At 40.6% G+C, this 24,763-nt stretch overlaps 2 protein-coding genes across 4 annotated transcripts; one reads left to right on the top strand and one right to left on the bottom strand.

Annotated features, from left to right (window-relative positions):
• Positions 1 to 1,966: 1,966 nt before the first annotated feature.
• LOC306852039 (muscarinic acetylcholine receptor M4-like) lies at positions 1,967 to 15,334 on the top strand. Of its 2 annotated transcripts, XR_013782551.1 has the most exons (3): positions 1,967 to 2,482; positions 11,271 to 14,854; positions 15,010 to 15,334. XR_013782551.1 is itself a non-coding variant. In XM_079388632.1 (2 exons), the coding sequence occupies exons 1-2, from the start codon at positions 2,428 to 2,430 to the stop codon at positions 12,752 to 12,754; spliced, it is 1,539 nt and encodes a 512-aa protein (XP_079244758.1). In that variant the 5' UTR covers positions 1,967 to 2,427; the 3' UTR covers positions 12,755 to 15,334. The 2 variants fall into 2 exon arrangements, 1 of the variants encoding a protein (XP_079244758.1); XM_079388632.1 differs by having other exon boundaries at positions 11,271 to 15,334.
• LOC306852138 (midkine-B-like) lies at positions 15,037 to 23,999 on the bottom strand. 2 transcript variants are annotated; one of them, XM_079388799.1, is made up of 6 exons: positions 23,762 to 23,999; positions 22,920 to 23,161; positions 18,106 to 18,188; positions 17,037 to 17,204; positions 16,690 to 16,851; positions 15,037 to 16,255 (listed from the first exon to the last, which is right to left on the bottom strand). In XM_079388799.1, exons 3-6 carry the CDS (start codon positions 18,185 to 18,187, stop codon positions 16,227 to 16,229), a joined length of 441 nt encoding a protein of 146 aa, XP_079244925.1. In that variant the 5' UTR covers position 18,188; positions 22,920 to 23,161; positions 23,762 to 23,999; the 3' UTR covers positions 15,037 to 16,226. The 2 variants fall into 2 exon arrangements, with proteins under 2 accessions (XP_079244925.1, XP_079244924.1); XM_079388798.1 differs by having other exon boundaries at positions 22,920 to 23,184; positions 23,762 to 23,958.
• Positions 24,000 to 24,763: the final 764 nt, after the last annotated feature.

Below are 24,763 nucleotides of genomic sequence, written 5' to 3'. Positions count from 1 at the left end.
CGAGTATTTGCAGTGCGTTTCTTTGTTTGGTTGTGTTGTGAGTATTTGAGTATTCGAGCTCTCACATACAGTTTGTACAGTATACAAACCATTACACCTATGGGATGTCCCCACTTTTCACAAAAACAAACATGTGTGTGAGTGGATGTGTTGGTTTTGCACTCTTGATGTTTTAGAGTTTCACCCCGTCATTGCTGTGTGCTGTGTACTTTTTTCTGCATTGTGGCAGATTTGTAGATTGTACACAATCTGAACACAATCTGCAGTGCAATATTTCCCATTCATTTCCTAAGGTTTATTTAGGAAAGGGAAAGTGGTGTGTGGCCAAGTATGGTGACCCATACTCGGAATTTGTGCTCTGCATTTAACCCATCCAAGTGTACACACAGTAGTGAACATACACCCGGAGCAGTGGGCAGCCATTTATGCTGCGGCGCCCGGGGAGCAGTTGGGGGTTCGGTGCCTTGCTCAAGGGTCTCACCTCAGTCGTGGTATTGAGGGTGGAGAGAGTGTTGCTTATTCACTCCCCCCACCTACAATCCCTGCCGGACCTGAGACTCGAACCTGCGACCTTCGGGTTACAAGTCCAACTCTCTATCCATTAGGCCACGACTGCCCTGTAAATGTCGTGTCAATTTTGTATATGTCAATATATGTATTAAATAATATATAAATATATGTCAATTTTGACCGAAGACCACAAGTGTGACTATTTTTTTACGACCACTTAGCCTGCTCGAATCAAGCCCTCAGTTTTTTTTGTGTGTTCACATTCCAAATTCCATAAAAGTCACCAAGTTTCGTACCATTCGAGGAGCAACACAAATAGTCTACTCCGAATTACTACTATCTTGTACGCAGGGGCGCGGGAACAGGGGGTGCAGAGGGTGCTACAGCACCCCCTGTTTTTTTCTGTGGGCAACTGTAAACTGTTGTGAATACAAATTCATCCATTAATTTAACAGTTGTAAGAATTAAAGTTATCAAAGTTATTAAACTGATGCAGGGCTACTTGCCAAATCATGCAGGCAGCACTGCCAATGCTTGCTATTATGTTTGTGAATGTTATGTTTGTGTTGTGGGATCTGTAGGTTGTGGCTTAAAAGCGGAACATGGAAATATCATGGATGTACTGGGAAAAAAATACGTTTTAAACTTTTGTTTTTATTTATTTATTTTGTTCTCAGCGAGTCTTCCCCCCAGCTTTTAGCTACATATTAAAATAGTTCATTTTGTATGTAATGGAAAAGTGATTAGGCTATGTTTCGGGGTTTTTTTTCTTCATAAAGTTAATTTAGAAAAACCTTGGGAGCATTTTTTGTTGGTTAAATGTTTTTTTTTTTCTTTTAAGCAACGACCAAGCGGCTAGCGTCAGCAGTGAGTTGATCGCCTATGTTTGATTGATTTAGCCTTATCAAATCATCACGACTTGACTAAAACAAAATCGATAGATAGGCCTATAAAACAGTTCAAGCATATCACAGTGTTAGTTTAAATGTTTAACCTGTATAACTGTGCGCTGTTAGACGCATATCCAACAGTTTGTGTGGAGAGTGGAAGCTGAAGCGAGCTTTAGGACACGGTGACTGCGTGGTCGCTTGTTTTTTCTTACAGTAAAAACAACTTAAAATACTTCCTCGATCCTCTTGCTTTACCTCAGGCGAACGCGATTTCTCTTCAAGAGCGTGTGTTTACTGCCAGCTGAGTAAAGGCGCACTTGCTAGCTTTTTATCTGCATTTTGTCTTTATTGACATGTTAGAAACCACAGTTGACCGCACACATACTTAACCTTTTGTTTTGAACCTTTGTTTTGACAAACCTCCATAATTCACATCATGGTTTTACTCAGTAGTAGGTTCGCCCTCCGCCTGTGGTTAGCCAGATCCTGTAATGAGGTTTGACGGTCTGTATAAGGTGGTCATTGTAGTAAATGCGTTTATCTGCACGGATGTTTAATTAGAGTTTGCTGGAACAGACAGCGCTGGGTTCACATGACAGTGCTAGCTCTAGGTTGATTCAGACGAACCTGCGGACTCTCAGGTGATTGGCTGTGGAGGTGGATGACATCATTGAAAGTCCGCTGCCTCAGCCGCGCGCTAAACTCCTGGAAAGAGATCAGAAGCGCTCGTGCAGATGGGAGCCACATCTGGCGGATTGAAAACCGACTTGATCTAGAGAAAACCATTCGCTCGAGGTGTGTTTAGGTGAGCAGCCAGTCGCGATGGTCAGACACTTAATGAGCTCCTCACCGCTGGCAAGAGCCGCGCGCGTCAAGAGCGCATGATGTGAAAAACAAAGTGTTCCCGCGCAACATGAGGACAGCCCTTCTAATAATCTTGAGGAAGAATTTGACGGAGTGAAGGAGAAAGGGTGGATTCTTTTTATTTTTCCTTCTGGCTGGCTGAGCATTTTTAAAATCATGCAACATGAATGTAACTAACAGCACTGGAGCAGAGGGACTCGCGCCCTGGAACTTCGACGGTAAGTTGCGAGTGAAGGCGGCAAGCTTTGTACCGTATGACACGAATGAGTTAGAAAAGAAAGGGGTTCTCTGTTATTGTCTTAAGTAGTCTATGTAATTGTGTAGGTCCATTTACACCTTGTGTCGGTATGAGCTGGAAAAGCATATGAAATAAGTATTAATGGTACAAACACCTGCAAAATGGCTAAACCTGTTTATCCCATTCACTATGTACCTCAAGGCAAAGATTGGGAACAAGAAAAAATTTAGCGCAAATTCTAAAATCGTAGAGTTCAATCTGCAAAAGTTTACTCAAATTATACATTACATGGTAAAATAGAACAAGATTTTGAAGTGGGGCGGTTTGAAGAAACATGGACTATCTGTGACTGCATTCATGCCATGATGCTTTTGTTCATTCTAGATACAGTTAAATAAAATGGTTTATTTGTGTTTTATTAAAACAAACGCTATTACCGTAAACGGCTTTGGCTCTAATTTGCTCCAAACAAAAAACTATGATTATATCCTATGCCATTTATGTTTTTGTGTATGTAGGTACTTTTGCAGGGGAAAAAAAGGAATTTAAACCTCAAACAACTTAAACATAGTGTGCATGTGTGTCTATGCGTGTGTGACTGATGAGTGATTCTGTGGTAATTTTTGCTGGATGCCCTGATGCATTGGCTGAGGGTGGATTTGATAAGGGCTGGTTGACATTTAGGTGAGATTACTGTTTATGTTTACATGTAGATTAGTTCAGGTTTTAGGCAGAAAGGTATTTCACTATTGGTTTGGCTTTACTCCGTCTCTGCCACTCTGTTAACTGATCTATCAGGACCTGATTCTCAAACCTCAGTGGTCTCTTTCTGTAGCTTGTGCTTTATGATTAATGCAGAGTAGTAACACAGCCCAACGTTATACCCCCACCATTTACTTTGTACTGTATTTTCCTCTGTGAAGCTTGATGCACAATCAAATTGTGAAAAAAAAAGTCTTACCCCCCCAATCAATCTATATACACACATAGTGTATATTTGAACATGCAATGACTTTCTGTCTGTTCCACCTGTTCTGTTCTGGTTTTAAATATATGAAATAGATGAGAAAGGAGGAAAAGTAAACCCTGCTTAGTAATGCCTCACTTTCAATGAACCATCAAAAATCCCATTTGCAGTAGAGAATGGACATTTATATTTTATCTATATACTCTGTGCATTGGATCCAGTTCTCAAATTTGCCATTTAAGCTCATAAGAAGCAGAGTGCATATCACCACAGAGCAGACATTCCTTAGATACTTGCACAGGCTCCTCTCTCCAAACTGACATTAAAACAGAAAACATAAACATTTTGGGGCACTGAACACAGGAGAAGGAAACTAAAAGACTGAGTGTCAGTCACAGTTCACTTGGAGACCGTTTTAAAGGAATACAAATCTTTCAGTTCCGTTATCTCTTCCCGACTCAATTATTTCTCACTGCTGCGCATGACAAGGGCTCTTTGATTCTGTGACCATGATTCTCACTGTGTGAACTGGTAAAGTACTAGAAGAATCCCCCAGAGTGCAAGTCTGATGTCTCTCTCTCTCTCTGTCGGGCTTTCTCACTCTTCCCTCCCTCACTCTTCTCTCTGTCTCTTGCTGGGTGATAACCCAGTTTCACAGAAGAAAGTGTGTCGCTATGCTGCTGTTTCACCCTGTTACACTAACACACAAACACTCTGAGAAAAGAATGAAATGCCTGGAGACACAGCCAGTTCTCTGTGGGATCTCAACAGGGAGAGAGAACACAGCTATAACAGCTGAAGCAGCAGGATTGGCCTGTAGCCCTAAACAAAGCCCTGAGCATCCTGCCACTGGTCACCAACAGTTGCATCACCTGTGACACCTTTAGACTAAATATTTCATCAGATGTAGCACATTTTAGTTGTCAGTACAGTATATCATTACTGTGCAGACGACTTGAGAGGATAGTTATAACATCATGCAAGCCTCTCACGGGACATTAAAACAGATTCTGATCCAAAATGGCACCCTCTACTGTCAGTATGCGCCAAATTGCTTTGAGGGAACATGCAGTACAAAGACTTCAGATTATGAAACTGCATTTAAGCACTGATAGTAATGAGATTTTATTTATCATTACAACAAGGATTTCTACCAGTCATATCTTCTGAAACCATCTCAATTTATTAAATTTTTTTATATATATTAGGTTGATTTAGTATAATTGTTATGTATGTAATTATTATTGGCATTGATCTCCAGAGTTTTCATACATGTGGATTAATTTCTCATGGGAGTTGACTCAAATTGCCGTATCAATGGAGTTTATTGTATCTTTTCGCACCTTGGGAGAAAAGCAATGCTGAACTTTGCACTTATCCATAATGAATACCACGTAATGCCACTGGACACTGACAAATTTGTTTTCACCTACTGGAGAGGATAATGCTGATAACTGTGTGAGTTGTGGGTCGGTGTGTGTAAATAATTGCAAATGTTCTCTTCATGCTGCTCAGGATGGCACAGTTACCAGGAAACCATCACCCACATCACCATCTCTCTTAGACTACCTGCCAATCAGAAACATCTGGAATATTTCACTTGTTGTTTAAAACCTCCCATTAAAATGTGTTGTCAAGGCTATGACTAATGTAAGGATACTGCATCACTTGTCACGATGCTTTTGATGTTTTCCTCATCTGTGTGCTGATCAGCTTAATCAGCGCTGCTAAACTGTAGCACAGCAGGGCATTGTGCCTGATTTCGATCCAATATTCAGAGAATTAGCAGAGATTAGAATTGTGTGTGTTAGTGTGTGTGGGAGAGAGAACGAGAGAGTTATTAGTTTGCCAGTGGCCAGTATGGGGGATCTTATAACGAGCACATAGCAGAATCAAAGGAGGAGTCTGATGAACAGACCACAAAGCAGCCCACACACACTCCCACTGTGCTGTCTGTCCGAATCTGCAGAGGCCTGTGCGCTGTCTGTGTATTTGTCTGTGTGTCCTGGTTGCCTTGTTAACAAACTCTGTTTTGATTGTCAAAGACGCTTTCCATTGCTGGTCCCAGTGAAAATTGGAAAAATGTCCCAGAAAGACAGGCTTCACCACACTAAAACACTAATAACATTTTTTTTTGATGGTTATACGGAAGCTTTCAGCTTGTTATTCGTATACTGACACATTGTTTTAGATGTTTATGTTAATTAACTGATATTCATGTGTGAGGTTTTTGTTATACTGGTGGGGAAAAGTATATTTGCTAGCAGATGGCTTTATGTTTCGAGCTGCCAGCTGGAAACTGGAGGCTTTCTGCGTTTAGTCCCAATAGAGTCACTAAATGAGCAGCATCCGTGTGTTTGTTGGTGTGCATGCATTTGTTTGTGCAGACAAGCGTGTGTGACTACATCCATAGTCAAATCCTCTGCAGCTGAGTTGACTCCCTTACTGTTCTTGTCATTCAATTAAATTTAAAAGTAGAAGTTTTAGCCTTTATGAACATGTAAGAGTGTGCCAGTGTGTGTGTGTGAAGCAGAGAAGTGTTGGAGCAACAGCTGCTGTCTTCTGCATCCCAGTGCTTAGCACAGGAGACACACAGCAGAGAGAATGACAGCTTATATAAAAGTCTCGGTTTGTGACTTGCTTAGGAGACTCTGGAAACGTCTTTCACTGTATTTCTGACAAGGTGTCTGCCTCATTGTACACGCAGCCAAACAGCCAAAATGCCTAGCATCAGTGCAGAAAGAAGGTAGAGTCTCCAATGAACAATAACAGGCTTTTGAAGGTACTGAAACAAACACTGTAAGGTGTGACAGAACACCTGGTGATCCAGTTTTTGTTTTCTCTTTTTTTTCTAATGCTTCTTTTAAAAAAGCAATAATAATCTATAATTATTCATGGTTTTAAAGCTCTTTTTATACTGTAACTGCATATATATGCAATATTACATAATGGCTTTTTAATGATTTATTATATTTATTATTATGATTTATGTCAGTTTTGAAAATATTTAGAAGGATTTGGTTTGTGTTTAAGATTTTTTGTCAGACTAACCACATATATTTAATAACTGGCTTGAGCAAAAGACATCAAACAGAGTGAATGTGATCGAGAGAGAGGGAGAGATAAGGGTCATCAATAAGGAGTTAATGTGCAGAATGTGTCCAGAGAGAGAGAGATGAGTAGAGGTGAGGGCGGGTAAAAGTAGATGAATTATTATGATTATATAAGCCATGGAGCTCTGCTTCAGCCTAATGGTGTTCAGTTAGAAATGAGCACTATTAATAAACACATCAGTGACATCACTGCTCTCACAGTGACCTCTCTGGGGTCATTCTGTAGACACAGATTACTGTCCTCTTGGTAACTATAGACCGGTTAGATGGGTATTGTTTTTCAAAGCTCTGTCAAGCAGGTCCCATATCGACTCGCTTAGGACATAGAGCTGAGGAACACAGAATGGGGCAGAGGAATACATCTGTGCGGCGTTGGCATGGGGCTGTGATCAGGCACGGAGCTGCTGTGGTGCTGAGAGCCAGCTGAGATCAGACCCCTCATATCTCACTGCTGCAGGCTGAGCACTGATCACCCTCTCTGCATCTGCATTCTGCCAACTCCACAGCTGTGTGAGAACTTCAGAACGAGATCCCATCACAGAAAAAGAGATGCCGCTCATACTTGCTTAATTGTGCATGTAATAATTGTTTAGCCATCGTGAGGCTGCATCATGCATTTGTGGTAGTAAATCATGGTAGGTTATGTTAGAAGGTGGTGTGGTTTAGTGTAAGTTTGTTGTTGGCCCTTTAAAAAAAATCCCAGATGGAATCCACGAATAAGCTTTCACAGTTCCTCACACAATATTTTATTCTTGGACTATAAGTGGATGTATGTTTGAGTGTCCGGTTTCAGTCCCGCACGCTGTCTGCGTCACATATTCATCATGTAGTGAGATACGGGAGTCATCGGTTAATTTGAGATCGACTGCTTGTCCCCGTTATGGATATTCAGTTCCGCCCATCGGATGCAGACTGCAAAAAAATGGCCCAGATAGAATCAGCTGCAGTTTGGAGGAGGAGGGTGGTGGCTTTGCTTGCCATCAATTTCAATGAAACTGCAAAGCGCCACTTTACTGCAGTTGCGCAATCTGTTCAAAATCCACTGGTAACAGCAAGAATCTAATGTTTAGTGCAGGCTTTGCTGAGATGTTTGTCAGCATGTCGAAATATTCCAGACTGTTTTTATCTCCTGACATGAGAGTCAGTGCCGTATTTTGCTGGTTCAAAGCTCAGCCACCCTCTCAGCACACAAATGTCACTCCATCTTCAAAGAGATTTGACTCTCTGAATATTAACCTTCAGAAGAGGGAAAAATCCTCAAACAAACATAAACATCGCCGGCTCTTTCAGGTGACGTTTCCGTGCTGCCGTTCTGCATTGAGAGGACAGTGTTTTTTAAAGGTCTTCATGGGTGAAAAAAAAACCTCACACCAGATCTATATAAAAAGAAAATATATAATTGAATGTAAAGTACACACCAAGAAAATGCAGCCATCAGAGAGAGTGATTTGTCCTGACATTGAATGTCTCATTATACATTCGCTTTGAGGACGACTGTCTCAGACTGTTTGTGTAAACAGATTTAATTTTTGAATGCTAGGCTTTCTACTGGTATTATTCTGTTTATGAATTCTGATTCCAGCTGTGAGATTTGTTTAATGACAAAATGCCAGATAAGATCAGAGGAAGCCAGGCAGAAAAGGCAAGCTTTCAACCGAAGCTGATCTTACAGAGATGTGATGGAGCTTTTCAACTGGACATACGTGCAGGTCTTCTGTATTGTGAGCAATCCACACACCCTGCCTTTGGTTCTTCGATGCATGCATGTGATGTGTGCAACAGAGCATGTGCATGTGTGTTGTGATGAGATTCTGCCTTTTTTTGACACGTGCTGCTGTCGTCTGAGAAATAGCTTCTGTCTACACATTTACTGTACTGACAGTAGAACAGATAAGGATTGATATTATTATGATTAACAAAACTGCAATGAAAACTAAATTAATGAATTTTTGTTAACGGACATATTTATAGTTAACAGGCTCCAAATCCATGGTATATTATAAAACCTTTTGCAGCACATCTGCATTACACAAGAAAAGAAGTAGATGGCAATAACACTTGAATTTGCTAAGATTTTTTTCATTAAATGATACTAATCATTGCATTAACTTTGGCTGCCTTAAAATACTCAAATTAAGGGCACGTACACACTGCAGCTAAATTCGGTTGTCAGTTCACCTTTTACTCTGTACACACATAATTCATTAAAATACAGGTAGTGACAACCGCATTTACAGAAATTCTACGCAGTGTGTACGGAACTGAACTGAGCAACTATTTGTTAATGACGCATTTGAACAACAAACAAGGACAAGCACAAAAAAACACTAAAACACCCAAATGCTTTGTTTTATAACACCAAATAAATCTCGTATCCACAATAGATCACTTTATTAACTTCATAAAGTGCCTATCTTTATGAGATAAGACCACACAACATGCTTAAAAGCACTTGTAAATATGAGGACATGGCAACACTGCAAGACAGCGTTCTCTAAAGCAGCCTCCCGAGCAGAAACACAACGTAGCACGTCTATCAGCGGTAGTTTAGATCAAATCGACGGACAAAAAGAGTCTAAGAATGGCACATAACAAATGGCTAAACTTTTACTCACTCCCGCAAGAGGACAGGATGTTGCTATGGTTACAAATGCGGGAGTGAGTGCTGTTCTGTACACACATGGACCGATAATTTACGGGACTCACTCCCGCATTTAAATGCGGTTTTCACTCCTGAAACTTGTAGTGTGTACATGGCCTAAATAAACTGAAATTAAAAAACTATAAACTGAAATAGAAAAACAAAAAAACCTAATATACTAACCCTGGCTCTATATCAGCATGACACACTTAGTCAATCTTCAGCTGTTCTGCTTCACTAGTAGTTTGGGGTTTTAGGGGTTGGGGTTTGTGTACAGAGTCAAATTGTACAAGAAAGCTAAATAAAACAGTCCTGGAGAGCTTTCTCCCACGGTGATATCAGATGAATATTCTTGATTCATATTTAATGAGGCTTGGCACTTATCTTTCCGCTCTGCTCGAATCCACAGTTGAGTAATTGCTGATTCATATTTGATAAGGGCTAAAGAATCTTCTCCCTACACTGAATCACCTGCACCCGAGGGGGAAATACAGAACCAGACCCAAACTTTCTAATCTCTGAAGTACCAGTGGCCACAGTCTTTAAGATGTGTGATCTGTTTTGGCATGAGCGAGGAAGAGAGAATGCGTGTCTGTTTGTCAGAAGCTTTCAAAAGGAATAGGATATGTGGTGTCTGGCCGTCCGGAGTGTGGCAGCACTTTGATGCCTGCTGATGATCAGTCAGGTGATCTTTAAGAGAAAGTAAAGATAAAGAGAGGGGCTGGGTCGGGGTCCTTCCTCTGGTGGGAAACTGATTTCAGATCGAATAATAATAAAGATTTGTTTTTATGTCTTTACTCATCAAGAGTAGTTTAAAGCATTGAATAATTTAGGGAAGCAGACTTCGCAAGTCCTTTAGCTGCCTTTATTCATGGTGATGGATTGTAGTTTCTCTGGTTATCCAGAAGATGGCAACCTTCAAAAGATTCAGTATGACAGAAACAACTCTAGATATTAAAATGGGTAATAGTAAAGAGATCTGAGTCGCATTAAACAGGTTTTTGCTCATAGGATTAATACTTTAAGTATGACAACAGCTTCTCAGTATAAAGGTGATTGATGATTCATGACCTGGAACCAAAACCTTCTCACATTTATGCATTCATAAGATTGTGGGATTTATTAATCTAGGTTAATGTTACTTTATAAATATACAATTATGTATTGTTAATTAATGTTTGCTCATAATACATTAATGTTCATTTATACAACATGACATGTTAAAATATGTAGAAATTAATATTAATCAAGACAAATGGAGCAAAAGTATCATACATTATTTAATGTTTATAGTTATTTCATTAGCTAATTTTAATGAATTGAATCTTATTTTTACTAAATATTCATCATAAATGATGGACAACTTCTGGTTTGTATTTAATAATAACACTGAACAAAACTCATTTTGCATAAATTAACATTAAAAACAAATACCATATATAAAAATACGTAGTTTTTTTTACCCTAATGACCATTCTTTGGTCAGATGTTAGTGACAGTGGTGAGATAGATGATGAATTTTACACAGTTTGATATTAATTAAAGCATTTCAAAGAAATTCAGCAAAACACAATCACTATTACACCAGACGCTGTTGAAGAAGTATAAATGTTTGAATTTATGTTGGATTCCAGGCTGCACAATCCTGCAAAACTGCTTGAAAAAAATGTAAATTAGACTGAGATGTATAAGGCTCTATGATTCATGATAACTGTAACAGAGCTGTTGAATTACTTCTTGCCAGCTGGGTCACATTCCACCAAACAAAATGTACAATAGTATCCCAAAGGATTTTCCTCACCGATTTCTTTCCATATAGGCACGATTACAGAAGTCATGGAGAACTGGGTCTCTTCTTTTTAATATAAACAGCATATTTATATTTCAGGATGCTAATGAATGCTCTGCAGTAGTATGCATCATAATGAATGTCATGCTGTTCCTCCATATGCAAACACTGCCTATATTTTTATCACTCTATTATTAGTTTAAAGGATTGCATCCACACATTCTGAAATCATTTATTTATCTGTTTTGTGTGTTTCAGGCTCGTTGAGCAACGTATCCAGTGATGCCAACTTCAGTTGTGACAGCGGCAGCACCAATGGCTCATGTGCGGCGGTTGAGGATGGCGGCAGCCCCTACAAGACGGTGGAGATGGTCTTCATCGCACTAGTCACAGGATCCCTCAGTTTTGTCACTGTTGTGGGCAACATCCTTGTCATGCTCTCAATCAAGGTCAATCGACATCTCCAGACCGTCAACAACTACTTCCTCTTCAGCCTGGCCTGTGCAGATCTCATCATCGGTGCGTTCTCCATGAACCTTTACACAGTCTACATCATCAAGGGCTACTGGCCGCTCGGCCCTGTTGTGTGTGACCTGTGGCTCGCGCTGGATTACGTGGTCAGCAACGCTTCTGTCATGAACCTGTTAATCATCAGCTTCGACCGATACTTCTGTGTGACTAAACCCCTGAGTTATCCCGCACGCAGAACCACCAAGATGGCCGGCCTCATGATCGCCTCTGCCTGGATCCTGTCTTTCATCCTATGGGCTCCTGCTATCCTGTTCTGGCAGTTTATCGTCGGAGAACGGACCGTAGCGCCTGGCGAATGTTACATCCAGTTCCTTTCCAATCCCGCGGTCACATTCGGCACGGCCATCGCTGCGTTCTACCTGCCAGTGGTCATCATGACGGTGCTTTATGTGCACATCTCTCTGGCCAGCCGCAGTCGTGTGTCCAAGCAGAAGCCTGAGGCCAAGAAGGAGAAAAAAGCCCCGAAGTCTAGCGGTCTGCTCAAGAGTCACATCTTGAAGCAGAACAACAACAACCAGTCTCCTCCTAAGCCCAGCCTGGATACCTGTTCTACGGTGGACACCATGAAGAACGGCAAACTAGATGAGTCTGTAGTGTCTGCTAAAGCCGACTCCTGCGTGCAGCCGGAAGAGAAGGAGACCTCGAATGACTCCAGCACGGCCAGCATAGCACATAAAGAGCCTAAAGAACGAGCGAACAGTGAGGCAACTTCAGAGGCCGGCCTGACACCTGCTCCGGCAGACGCACCTAAAGTCAACCCTCAATCCAAATGGTCCAAGATTAAGATAGTCACCAAACAAGCAGGAGACGAGTGCATCACAGCCATCGAGATCGTCCCACCGAACAGTACTGGCGAGAGGCGGTCCATCCCCGTGAACCGTCCCCGCACGGTGGCACGCAAGTTTGCCAGCATTGCCCGCAGCCAGGTGAAGAGGAAAAGGCAGATGGCGGCACGAGAGAAGAAAGTGACAAAGACAATCTTCGCCATCCTGCTGGCCTTTATCATCACATGGACGCCATACAATGTGATGGTTTTAATCAGCACGTTCTGCCAGTCGTGCGTTCCAGACACCGTCTGGGCCATTGGCTACTGGCTCTGCTATGTCAACAGCACCATCAACCCAGCTTGCTATGCACTCTGTAACGCCACCTTCAAAAAGACCTTCAAAAACCTGCTCATGTGCCAGTATAAGAACATTGGCACCAGATGAACTAAGGGAAGAAGCAGCCAGCGGAGATGGAGGGTATGATATGGAAGGTGCCATGGCTGTCCTGGCTCTTCTGGCCCTGATATCTTTGACACTTTGGAAGGCACTGTGCAGTACATTGTGAGGCTTCATAGTCCCATAATGCTGAAACAGTAAACCAAAAGTTTATGTTTTAAGGAATCAGTGTTTACAAGAAGATGATGGAGCGATGGACAAGAGACCGAACTTTTCACTTTTCCAGTAATCTGATCATTCCTGCACTGCTAAAACCACTGGAATTTTGCACTACAGTAATGTGAAGATCAAGCCTATGACATTGCATTAGAGAGGCCAGTCATGGCTCATTATTCCCAAAAGTGAAGAGAGAGAAGCATAGCAAATATATACCAAAAGAGACTTGATTAATTATAGAATTTCATTGATTCACTTATATTCCCAGTACAGAACAAATGGTATCAATCAAGTCCTTTTGGTTAGTATTAACACTGTTTCTGACCCAGACTTCTGTGACAGGATGTAGATTCATCATGCATAGTTGAAGATGATTGGAGAACATATCACAACCAGAACTGATAACATATGGAAAAGTTACCATTAACATATGGAAAAGTTTTCTGTTCGACTGTCCCAGAAAGCATGGTTCTCCCAAGTGAGATTCAGTTTTCTTAACCTGCACCTTCCACTTTCCAAATGCTAATCACAACAGCTGTGTCGTCCATTACATTCAGAGCGACAAATTCAGGGCATGTGGTTCAGCTTGGGAGAAGTTAGTCATCATTATCCTCTTAGCGTGATCCTCTTGAGGTTCTGGAATAGGTCAAAATTCAAAAGGATCTCCTCAGTGGATTGGGATAGGCATTATAGACTTTAAACGGGATGAGACACTCTATACTGAGCTGAGAAATGCCACTGTAAAGCTTTGATCTTACAGAGGTGTGTAAATGTTTAGTTATAATCAATATATGCTCTTGAAAGTATTATTTCTTCCCTGCATTTGATGTCTGGATGTTTGTGTTCCTCTTGTATTTAGTTGGTGATCTTCATGTGATTTTACAGATTAAATATTAAATGTATTGTTGTCTGTATGCAAAACTGTTGAAACCATTTATAATTTGAAAAAAACAATAGGAGAAATCTAGTACATTTATTTAACCTGTTTATAAGATGTTCAATTTCAAGCATTTAATTTAAATCGGGGCACAAAGGACTGTCCGTAAACTTGAGAAATGGAAAATTGGTTTTATTTCCCCCTGTAAAACACAATGTTGATTTAGTAGATACCCACTTCATAATATCGTTTTCTCATGGTGCAATATAATTTCGCCTAGTTTGTATTTAAATACTCAGTTTGTAACTGATGAAACTGCAGCATGTAAACCAGAAGGAATGATCTCCCACAGTTTGTTTGAGAACATGTGGTCAGAATTAGCACAGAGGGAGAAATGTGTTGATGTTTTAGGGCTCATGTTGTTACATTATTATCAAGCTGCCAGTTTCAGCAATTACAGACGTTAAAGCATTAAACCAAAGAGGTTGTGGCGCTCTGGTCTGTTATTAGGCCTGGTCTGCAAGAGAGATTATTCATTCATTAGCATCATTTTAAGATGCAGAGACTTGCCTCTCCAACGTCTTGGGTTTGGTTTCATGTTTCTACCTCATATACACATCAAATTTCCATTCATAGCGTCTGTATCTCCAAACCAGCCCTGAATCTCTTTTTAATGAGCAGTAAAGACAGACTAAGTGACTATTATGCCATTGAAAAAGAATTTAAAACCAGATTTCCATTTTTCTGAATGTTTTAAACCAATTTAAAAATTGCCAATTGCTTTGGTCTTCTTCTGATACATGAACTGTGTTGAAGTAGGCTGTTCACTACAAATCTTAGTCATTCAAAGATGTGCTTTTATAAAGAGTGTGATGCAAACTCTAAGACGACTTCACATTGGAATATCGTTATCTCTAAGAGAGTTATGAAACTATAACTCCTTTTGTAACTGTACTAAAGAAATTCAGTCATGCAAGCCGATCGGTTACTAAATATTGTTCTTCTGCAATTCTGAAAATAGCAAAGATCAAATCTTTGCATCTATTAGATCAGAGGTCTTCAACCCTGCTCCTGGGGACCCACTTACCTGGAAAGTTTATTTCCAACCGGCTTCAGCACACCTGCCTGAAATGTTCAAGCTGTTTTGAGGAGCTTGATTGGCCGCTTCAGGTGTGTTTGATTAGGGTTGTAGCTAAACTCTTCAGGATAGTGGGTCCCCAGGAACAAGGTTGAAGACCTCTGTATTAGATTACCAATACAGCAAAATGGCATTGCCAATCATGCTCTCTTTCCTTCGGCCACTTCAAATGTTTATAAAATGTAAATTATTATAGGGATTAATAAATACATCCCCCATTTAACTGTACCAGCTGAAGGGCAAAGTCAATGTTTATTATCCCAGTGAAGCTGATGGAATGAACACACTGTAATTATTGACTTATCTATACCACTGCCCTTAAAGAGCCAGTGTACATAAGAGTGTATGGTTCTTTTTCTATTTCATAAAGCTTAATAAAGATCTTAAGCGCACTGACCAGGAGGAGAGGAGAATGCTTATTCTTTACATATTCATAAACACACATATTGGTTTGCAAATGAGAAATTTGGAGGGCTTAAGTGTCTTTAATAATGAACTGTCGTCATTCATTTACCTTTAGTTAACACTACATATAACACAACGCTCAGTAACAAAACTTTCCTGTCTTTCTTAAATGCTTATAAAACAGGTTTGCACAAGAGGGAACGGTCTCCTCTCAATGCAGTTTAATGCTGGTAATCCTCTGTCACCCTTAGGTCTGTTAGTAACAGTCAAGTCAAAAGGAAAAGTAACAGTATTGGGGTATTTTCGCTTTTACATAAACTACACCTTTTATAGAAAAAGAGAAATCATTTATTTCAAACAACACTCCTCTGTTTTATATTTTACGATACAAAAAAAGAGAAGGGTGATTTATCCAAACACTACTTGTATACCCCACTAGTAATATAATCCTGTAAATTACACAATTTTACAAAACCAAATTTGTAAGTAAAACAGTAATAAAATAGATGTCTGGTTGAGTTCTACTGATTGTTATCCTTTAGCAAATGAGAGGCCTGAGGCTTACACAGCTGATAGATAGTAGAGACAGAGAGAGAGAGAGATCTGTGCTGGAGGGAAACATCAGAGGAATGGGTCAACTACAGGGCACCACACGCTAAACAACGGCATTTTATTCTCCCCTCCCCCCACACATGAAAGAGTCACGTAACGTGTCAAATACTCAGCTGGTTCTAAGTCATAGTCTTCTAAAGCTATGTGTTTGTGGTTGTAGTTTGAGTTCCGCTTCATGCTGAAGAACACTTGAGTATAGAGATATAAAAAGCCGTGTTTGGATGACGAATGATCACGGGGTGTTTACTGCTCCTCTGGATCTCTTGCTCCCTTTAGTTCCCTTTCCCCTTGCCTTTCTTTCCTGTGGAGAGATTGACACAAAATCTCATTATTCAGATCCGGCGGTAAACCCGAACCTCTTGACGACGCCTCTCTGTCTCACACTGGTTAGGAAATGCATATGCAAAATAATGCTACAGTATTATTGCTTGAATCCACATTCAGATAAGCATATTAACCACACACATACGATTTGAAAGGACTGACTTAGACATCTGTCTCTTATGTATGAGCAGAGGTTCATTATTGATTTCAGAATCCCACTCAGACACCCACCACGGCCAACAGGCCAAGATTATACAACCAGAGCAGATTACATGCATTACTGTTTCCATTCAGCCAAACCAAACTAAACTACTGCTTACAATGTAACACCTGTTGAGTCATGTGTGTTTGAGGAAGCTCTTATTAAAAAATGTAAATATGTCAGTTTTGGGTTTGGTGTTGAAAGTGTACCTTTGGGTTTGTTTTTGACCTTGGTGATGCAGGGTTTGGACACAGAGATGGTTTGCCGACAGTCGATATTGAAGAGAGCCTTTACAAGAGTGCCAGTGCGGCTCTTTGTGCTTGTGGCTGTGTCACACTCGCCCCAGTTACCAAACTTATACTTGCAGTCGGCTGCATGAAATGAGTTACAATTTAGTATGTAAGATCATATGAAATGCACAGAACAAACAGAAATCCACAGCAGCACAAAATCACTAACTATAAAAAATAAATGCCAGAAATAAAAGTAATGGCTCAATACAATAAGAAGCTGTGAGAAGTTAGAAAATTTCAGCTGACTGACCAGTCTCACTCACCTCCAAAGTCTTTCTTCCAGTTACAGGGCACTCGGCATTTGACTTTCTTGGTCTGCTCATTGCAGGTGCCTTCCCTTGTGCCTGCTCCACAGTCCCCCTTATTGGCCACACAACTGCCATAGCGCCACTCCGCACAGTCCGAACCACCCTTACCTCCTTTATTCTTCTCTGTCACATGACACACAGGCAACGTTATTTCATGTCTCCCCTTCAGCCAAGTATCACAGAAACTCATGCAAAACTGCTTAAGTTAAAAAGCAACACATTTTTAGTGATATGTCAGAATTTGCTAAAAGGAATAGTTCACCCAAACGTGTGTTGGTAACCAAACAGTTGCTGGTAGCTACTGGCTTCCATATTCCATACTATGGAAATCAACTGCTACCAGCAACTGTTTGATTACTAACATTTTTCAAAATATTTTCTTTTACATTCAACAGAAGAAAGAAACTCTTGGAACCACTTGAGGGTGAGTACATGATGACAATTTTCATTTTTTGGGTGAACTGTCCCTTTAAGGCTGGAATACACTAACATTAAATGACTTAAAATCAGAACAGATTTTAAAAATACTAGGCATCACACTTGTCGCATATGTAAATGGTTACAGAAGAAAAAAAACTGGGGAATATACAGTAAACATTTGAAAACCACACACCACCACACTTTCAAGCCGTTGCTAACACAACAAACATGTGCCCCTCTTTTATAGAAGAAGCACGATGATGAATGAAAATATGCGTTTCAAAATATCATGTTTGGATAGCAAATAGAAATAGCAGTCCTTCAACTGGATGGAATCACAGTCAGAAGCTAAAATTGGAGTCTGTGCCCATCATACACTATATGCAATGTTCTATGAAATGGCCAAAATTTGTAGACTAGCTCAGACTTTCAGCAACTAGCGCTGACTTGTCCAGACTTGAAATTGGGCCAAAATCTGTTCAAAAGTAGTGTATTCCAGCCTTAAATTTCAAAGTGAGAAATCATAGGATATAATTCTAGATGGGAGCTGAACTAATGCGAGAAAGGAAAGAGGGGAGAGATTGTCTCTTCCAATATTTTATACCTTTCTTGTTTTTCCCAGCCTCTGTGGTCACGATCATTAAGGCCACCAGCACCACGATGAGGGTGGAAAACAGGCCACGCATTCTGAAAAACACACAGAATCATCAGCTGTTGCAGAGCAAAAGTGCAGTTTTCAGTAACTGAACAATTTCTGTCATAAGAACTTATATCAAAGGGCAGGACAGTAATCGAGCCATCTATTCTGAGGCGTTACTTCACCCTTTTAATATTTCAAATTCTCAATTAGAGATGAATGAATGGAGCTGATAAGGGTGATCATTCAGAATGATTAATTAGAGCTTCACTGACTGAATTCAACAGACTGGCATTAAAATGTCACAGACTTGGCTCGTGCAAACACAAAAGGTCATAATGCTGAAGGACTGCATGATTCTCTGCTATCACTGCCACCAGATTACAATGTAACAACAGCGCTTAAATTTCTCCAGCCGCCCACAGAAATGGCACACAAACACATCACGCAGAAGTATGATGTAGCAGAATTATGATAATATGACGTTCTTGGCACTGAAAGCACTGCCACTGTACTAGCTTGTTGCTTTGAATCAGGAAACAAACATTCAAAGCGACACAAGAACATTCACAACCCTGACTAACATCTATTCACAAGAAAGAGACTTGACGTGTGTCTCTGAACATGTCCCTCTCCTGCTGGTATCTGGCTCCAGAGACTCGCAGTCCTCACATCTGCGTTTCATCTCTCTGTCTCTGCTCAGCTGTATATAAATGGTGTAAATTAATAAATGTCAGTATGAAAACACCTCTCTTTTGCTCCTCTGCCTCTCAACTTGTCAGCATTACAAACCCCAAGACCCCACAGCGCTGACCACGGTGGGACATTTATTTCCATTAACACTGTGAATGGTAGGTGCAAACATTTTATTAGATTTTTTCTGAGAAAAATAGATTTTTCAATCTCACATTTATTTGCCTGGATCATCTCAAATGAGGGTTTCTCCATGTACACAAATCTGCTTATATGGGTTTTGTGTTTGTGACTCTGGCTGCGTGAGCGCGCTCTTTAGCCTTTGCTTGTGATCTCCATGGCGATGATTCGCCTGCGTGCTGTGAGATAGTAGGAGCGTATTGTCTGAAGAGAATGGAATCATCGCTGCGGGACGTCATTCTTCTGGAACGCTCCGTGGATATGAAGGCACGAGGACTGAAGCAGCAGCTCACGCAGAGACGTACACGCACATATGGACCCACACAGATTACAGAACACACATTCACACATCAGCCAGCTTCCCACAGAAACATTTACTAACAACTCAGCACCATTGTCAGTGTGGGAGTGACTTTTTTCAATAAGACGACATCCTGGTTCAGAGTTCTGTTAGCAGGAAAAGCAATTAACGGTAACAAAAGCTGATCTCCTGTTGAAAGAGAGGACGGTCTCTGTAAGACGCAAGACTCAAAGCAGCCAGAATTAGCTGGACTGATGAAAAGCAGTATTGTACCGTCTTTGAGGATAATTAAGCATCTATTAGGTCCAAACAAGTCTCTAGTTCTGACTATACCACTTTCCATTCACTGCAGTTGGAGTGTCTGTCCGTCCATTCATTTGCTCAGTCACATTGGCTGTTTTGCTCCGGAGGGCCTATCGGATCACACGTTTTCTAGCTGCTCTTGTCTTGCTCTCGTTCTCGTGGTTGAGTGAAATACTCTGGACTCTCGTTATCTCTGCCATAACTTCCAACTCAAACTCCTGTCCCAGCACAAATGCCGTCCCTCATCACTCAGGTGCAAGACCTTTATATGTCACCATAAGCAGAGGCAGTAAAAATGCTTTTTACCTCTGTTTTTTCCCCCATCTCTCACTCTCAGACACTAAATGCTCTTCTAAAGCCGTTTATAAAATATTCTGTTGACCCAGTAAATCTTGCAACTCCCTCCAAACAGTAATTAAGTGTCAGCCGCTCAGCGGAGCGTGACTAACCTCTCTCAGAAAAACACAAATCTCGAGCGCCCCAACCCCCATTTTCCTGGCCCAAAAATGTCTTCACCCCCTCTCCGGGTCCAAAAAATTCCCCCTCACCTTTTTTCTCTGACCTTTCTCCGAAATCTCTCATTAGGCAGTCTTCTTTGTGGGATATGTGTGTGTGTGAATGATGGGGAGGGGGTGTTCCAGACATCCTAACGAGGCTGTTCTGACCCGATGGGTCCACACACATCTCATACACTCTGAGGGTAGAAAGCCCTTTAAAAGCCCCATTCCTCTCACAGAAACACACACTCTTTGAGGGCCTTACTCACTCATCATACACCATGGGGCTTCCATTATCACAAGCGCAGAGGAATGTGGGACCGCTGGACACACATGGTTTCTCTTCTCTCCCCTCCTCTGGTCCTCTCTCGTCCCCTCACATCTTTTCAGAGAGTTCCAGCACCCAGCGCTCGAGTGTACGAGTCCCTCGCCGCGCAACCAGCTGGACTTCAAACTCCATAGCAGAGAAAACAACAAAAAGCTCTGACCCACTTCACTCATAGTCAGACATATGGCACAGTTTCACGCTTATCAGTGCCACTTTTCAATTACAGATTTCCATTTGGAGTCTTTCCTTTCAGCAACTTTTAAACTCTACTACAAACGCTGCATTTTTCTATAAAGACTATATTAAACGGAGTTGCTTTCATTAAGTCAAACCAGGTCCTTAAGGCTGAGCTAGTACTGTGCATTAGTCTTCAGACACAGTACAGAGGGGGTTCAAGTCAGCACAGGCTTTATCAGTCATCTAGACCGCAGAGAGACAGACTGACAGACAGACACGGGGGAGGAGAGAGACGTCTGGAGAGTGTTCAAACCAAAAACAGCTGTTTAAGTTCACTTCAGAACAAGATTTACTCAAACACAGGTCTGAGGCTAGCAGTCATAAATCATTGTGAGTCTCCCATCATTCTTTCTGATGGGCGTGTGCAGCTGGGTGATGTCCACACACACACACACACACACACACAAAGGCTGTCACCAGTCCAGTGCTGTGAGGCATTAGGTAAGTGTTACACCAAATGCTTTCTGACAGAAACTGTGACCAGCATAGCACTGGAGGCCTGTGAATCTGAGAGTTCAGAGTTAGTGAGGCACATACACAAAAATGAACATGTAACTACATCTGTGCTCCTCAAAGAGAAATCAGTGACTGAGACATGTTATATACACACCCTGAGGACATACACTCATGTATCCAGAAGCTGAGTTAAAAGCATATCTTTACTACGCAGAGGGCAATATTTGTAATATTGCTCTGAAACACACTCCATTTCTGCTCTGTGATGTGAAATAAACTCTTAAATGCATAAGAAACTCGCTTGGCTAACAAAACATGAGTGGTGTCTTATATAAATAATAACATGTCTATGTATGAAACGCATTTGTGCTCACTGCCCAGATTTATTTAAATGAACTGGTTAACAATCATGTGATCAGTCTTCTCTCACTTACTCTCTGTTTTATTTTATCTGATCACAGTGTTTTGACCCAAAGAATCTCTCTGTCTCTCTCGCTCTGCTATATGCTCACACCAAACACAGGGCAGAGGCCAAAAGGTTGATTGTTTACAACTTTGCTGAAGTGCTGTGAAGTGGTATAGTTCAAAACGTGTAATCCCTTCACATTTGGGGGGCAGGTCAGAATGCAGGTCAGGTGAAAAGGGTCTCTGAAAGAGCAAGAGAAGAAAAGATGGAACGCAGTCCTCTTCCTTTCTACCCTGCACCCTTTGACCGTACTCACTTTAATCACTCTATTCAAGAGAAGAGAGAGGGAGTGAATGAAGCCAAGAGCATTAAAAGCACAATGATCCCTAACACACACACACACACACTGAATTATGGTGATTCTCTGTTTAAGGCATTACACACACACACACACACACACACATTTCACATGCATCAGAAATTAAAATACATTATTTACTATTTACATTTCAGTCCGGGCGAAATAAGCCAAAGTCAAAAGTACATAGAAAAATAAGACACTCATAACACTGACAAGCATCTGTGCAACACAACTGGGTTAGTGTAGACCACCACCTACTTAGTGTAAAAACATTTTTGCAAAGACAGTCACAACAAGCTGCCTATCCACATGGGCACACTGAGTGTGAGTGTGAGGGGAGGCGACCCCAAACATTTTTTTTAAACCTGGTTTTGCGACAGCCTATAATACTAATACTGTAAAACTTTACTTTATGGACAGTAAATGTAATCAATGGCTACTAATGTCTCAAATTGTGCACTACCTATTCAAGTAATTTAGAAATGTACTTTCTACCTAAACTGTATAATTTAGTGTCAAGTAGTAGTTTCACATTATCTGTGGTTTTATATTTTAAGTAAGTAAATCAGTCGTCATAATTAACTGATGGCCTTCCAAACCCGTTTCCTAAGGTTACGTTGCAAGAATGCAACAGCTTGCGGCACAAACGTAGAATGTTTGCGCACCTCAGAACGTCTAGTATCTTAATTTATGGATAACAAAAACCCCTAAGACCAAATCAAGAGTATTATAAAATACTTCCACTGAATTCATATCGGATGTTTATCTAAACGCTCTTCTTTAAAAAGTTTAACAGTCCTCAGAAAAAAAACAACTTTTAAATGTGTTTTCCGCTCTTTGTTCGTGTCTAAATATTCTTATTCTTATTTGTAAATCGCGTGAAAAAAAATCTACGTTCACTTTTTCGCTTTATAAATTCCCAAGCACTTTTAAAAAAGTTTAACGGAGTAAATCAAATCGAAAAGCCATGTACTGGTCAGCTAACAACTTTTAATGTGAAAAGAGCAAATGTAACTCACCTGTTTTCTGTGTTGAAAGTGTCCACACCGAGGAACTGAAATGTCTTCCTGAAGTTTCGTGTGTGAACTCTTCTCCAGCATCCGCCTTTATGCGTCGCTCCGGCTCTTTGTTTCCCCCCCGAACTAATTTAATCTGCTTCTCTCCCCCCGAACCCCACTTAAATGAACCCCGCCGTGACGTCGCAGCCCACGTCAGCCTCAGTCAATAGAGCTCAGGCACAGCCATGAGACCCTGTAGGCTACTGGAAGAATACCCATGTAATAGCTAATTGAAGAAGAATATAGACTAATAAATAGCAATTCAGTATACATACAGTACTATAAATGTATATAATGAAAAGACTTAATAAAAAAAGGAAAAATGAAATATTACAAATTCTACTGCGAAGGCAAGACCCTCCACCTATTAATTGATAACAGAGATGGCTGTGTTCACAAGCACTATTGGCAGTTCCTCAGGACAGAAACCCAAGAAGACTAATTCAAATGATCAAAACATACAAAGAACAAATAGATCAGAGAGAAAACAAAATGACTGTCAACAGATATAATATACTGTATCTGACTACGTTGATCAATAAGCATAGAGACAAGTAGACATACTACCCATCTACCAAGAACAGCACCTCCAGATTTTATACTCTAACCACAATATTACCAACAAGTACCATCTCAATTTTGCAAACCATAATTTTAAAAGAAAATAAATAAATAAATAAATAAATAAATAAATGGAAATGTATTGGATACAAACTCTACCTAGCTGGAATTTTGGTCTCTTACCACAAAAAGGTCACCTACACCAATAAACACAGGACAGCTTGAATCTGTAAAATACTTACATGTACATATTGATGAACACAGTAATATCCTGATTTCCAAATAACAGCTAGATTTAACAAACTATCTCTTTAAATCATAAAAGTACTTTCTTACAGTTTTGTGTATGTTTTTGTTTATACTGCAGACGATTAAATCGTTTTAAACAACTAAAATGTTTTCAGAGGCTGTAGATTCTCTTCTTTTTTGCCTGCTATGTGATTTTATGTGGGTGTATTTGTGAATGTATGTGTAGACCCCTAAGGGCAGGAAACAGCGGCTCAATAGGACAGATGGTGCAGTCAGATAAACATTCTCCCTGCAGGCTGAGACAGGCCAGAACAGAACACATACAATGACCTGAGCCAACTCTACCCATAAAACCATTCTCATAGCGTTCACATACTGTAAAACACACACTTGTCGCACAATCATGCACTTTTAAAGCACACACACGGCACCTGTAGATCAATAAAAACTGAATGCAAACTACAAGATGTGGCGCATCAGATGAAAAATTGATTTTTATAGTTTTTCTGTAAGCTTCACATTTCAGTCAGAGCACATCTTCTGTAGATCTTGCTTTAAAAAATAATGCCTGTAATAGCCAACATGCAGTACATGTAAATTTAAGATCTGGTCACAAATACGTTATAGCATGCATTTAAAATGGTAAGTGTTTAAATAGAAGCCATTAAAAGACTTTTTTTTTGGTGGTTAATAAATAAGCAAGCAACATCTGAATGCAAAGTACTGTCCATTTCACACATCCACTCCAAGAGGACTAAACAGACCACAGGGAAAATGGGGGTGATGGAGGAAATCAAAGTGGAGTGAGGAACAAAAAGAAAGAAAGAACGGGTTGAGAGGTTGGGAGGTTTATACAGGCTACATATTTTGTAGCAACCTGAAAAGGCAAGACCTCCTCCCTGCTCTCCACAGTGAAACCTCTGTCTCACAACAGAGGACCAGATGGAACAATCACTTGAATAAAAGGCAGCTCACAGCCGCCACAAATGAGCAAC

Source organism: Barbus barbus, assembly GCF_936440315.1.
Source record: "Barbus barbus genome assembly, chromosome: 1".
In the NCBI taxonomy this organism is placed as follows: Eukaryota; Metazoa; Chordata; class Actinopteri; order Cypriniformes; family Cyprinidae; genus Barbus; species Barbus barbus.
Note: the sequence above shows the minus strand (reverse complement) of the source record. Positions and strands in the feature narration are given on the sequence as shown.

Coding starts and splice junctions, on each gene's coding strand:
- LOC306852138 (XM_079388799.1), bottom strand. CDS start 18,187: ATGCGTGGCCTGTTTTCCACCCTCATCGTGGTGCTGGTGGCCTTAATG. Junction 16,852..17,036: donor CTGGAAGAAAGACTTTGGAG/GTGAGTGAGACT, acceptor CATTTCATGCAG/CCGACTGCAAGTATAAGTTT. Junction 16,256..16,689: donor GGTCAAAAACAAACCCAAAG/GTACACTTTCAA, acceptor ATCTCTCCACAG/GAAAGAAAGGCAAGGGGAAA.
- LOC306852039 (XM_079388632.1), top strand. CDS start 2,428: ATGAATGTAACTAACAGCACTGGAGCAGAGGGACTCGCGCCCTGGAAC. Junction 2,483..11,270: donor CGCGCCCTGGAACTTCGACG/GTAAGTTGCGAG, acceptor TGTGTGTTTCAG/GCTCGTTGAGCAACGTATCC.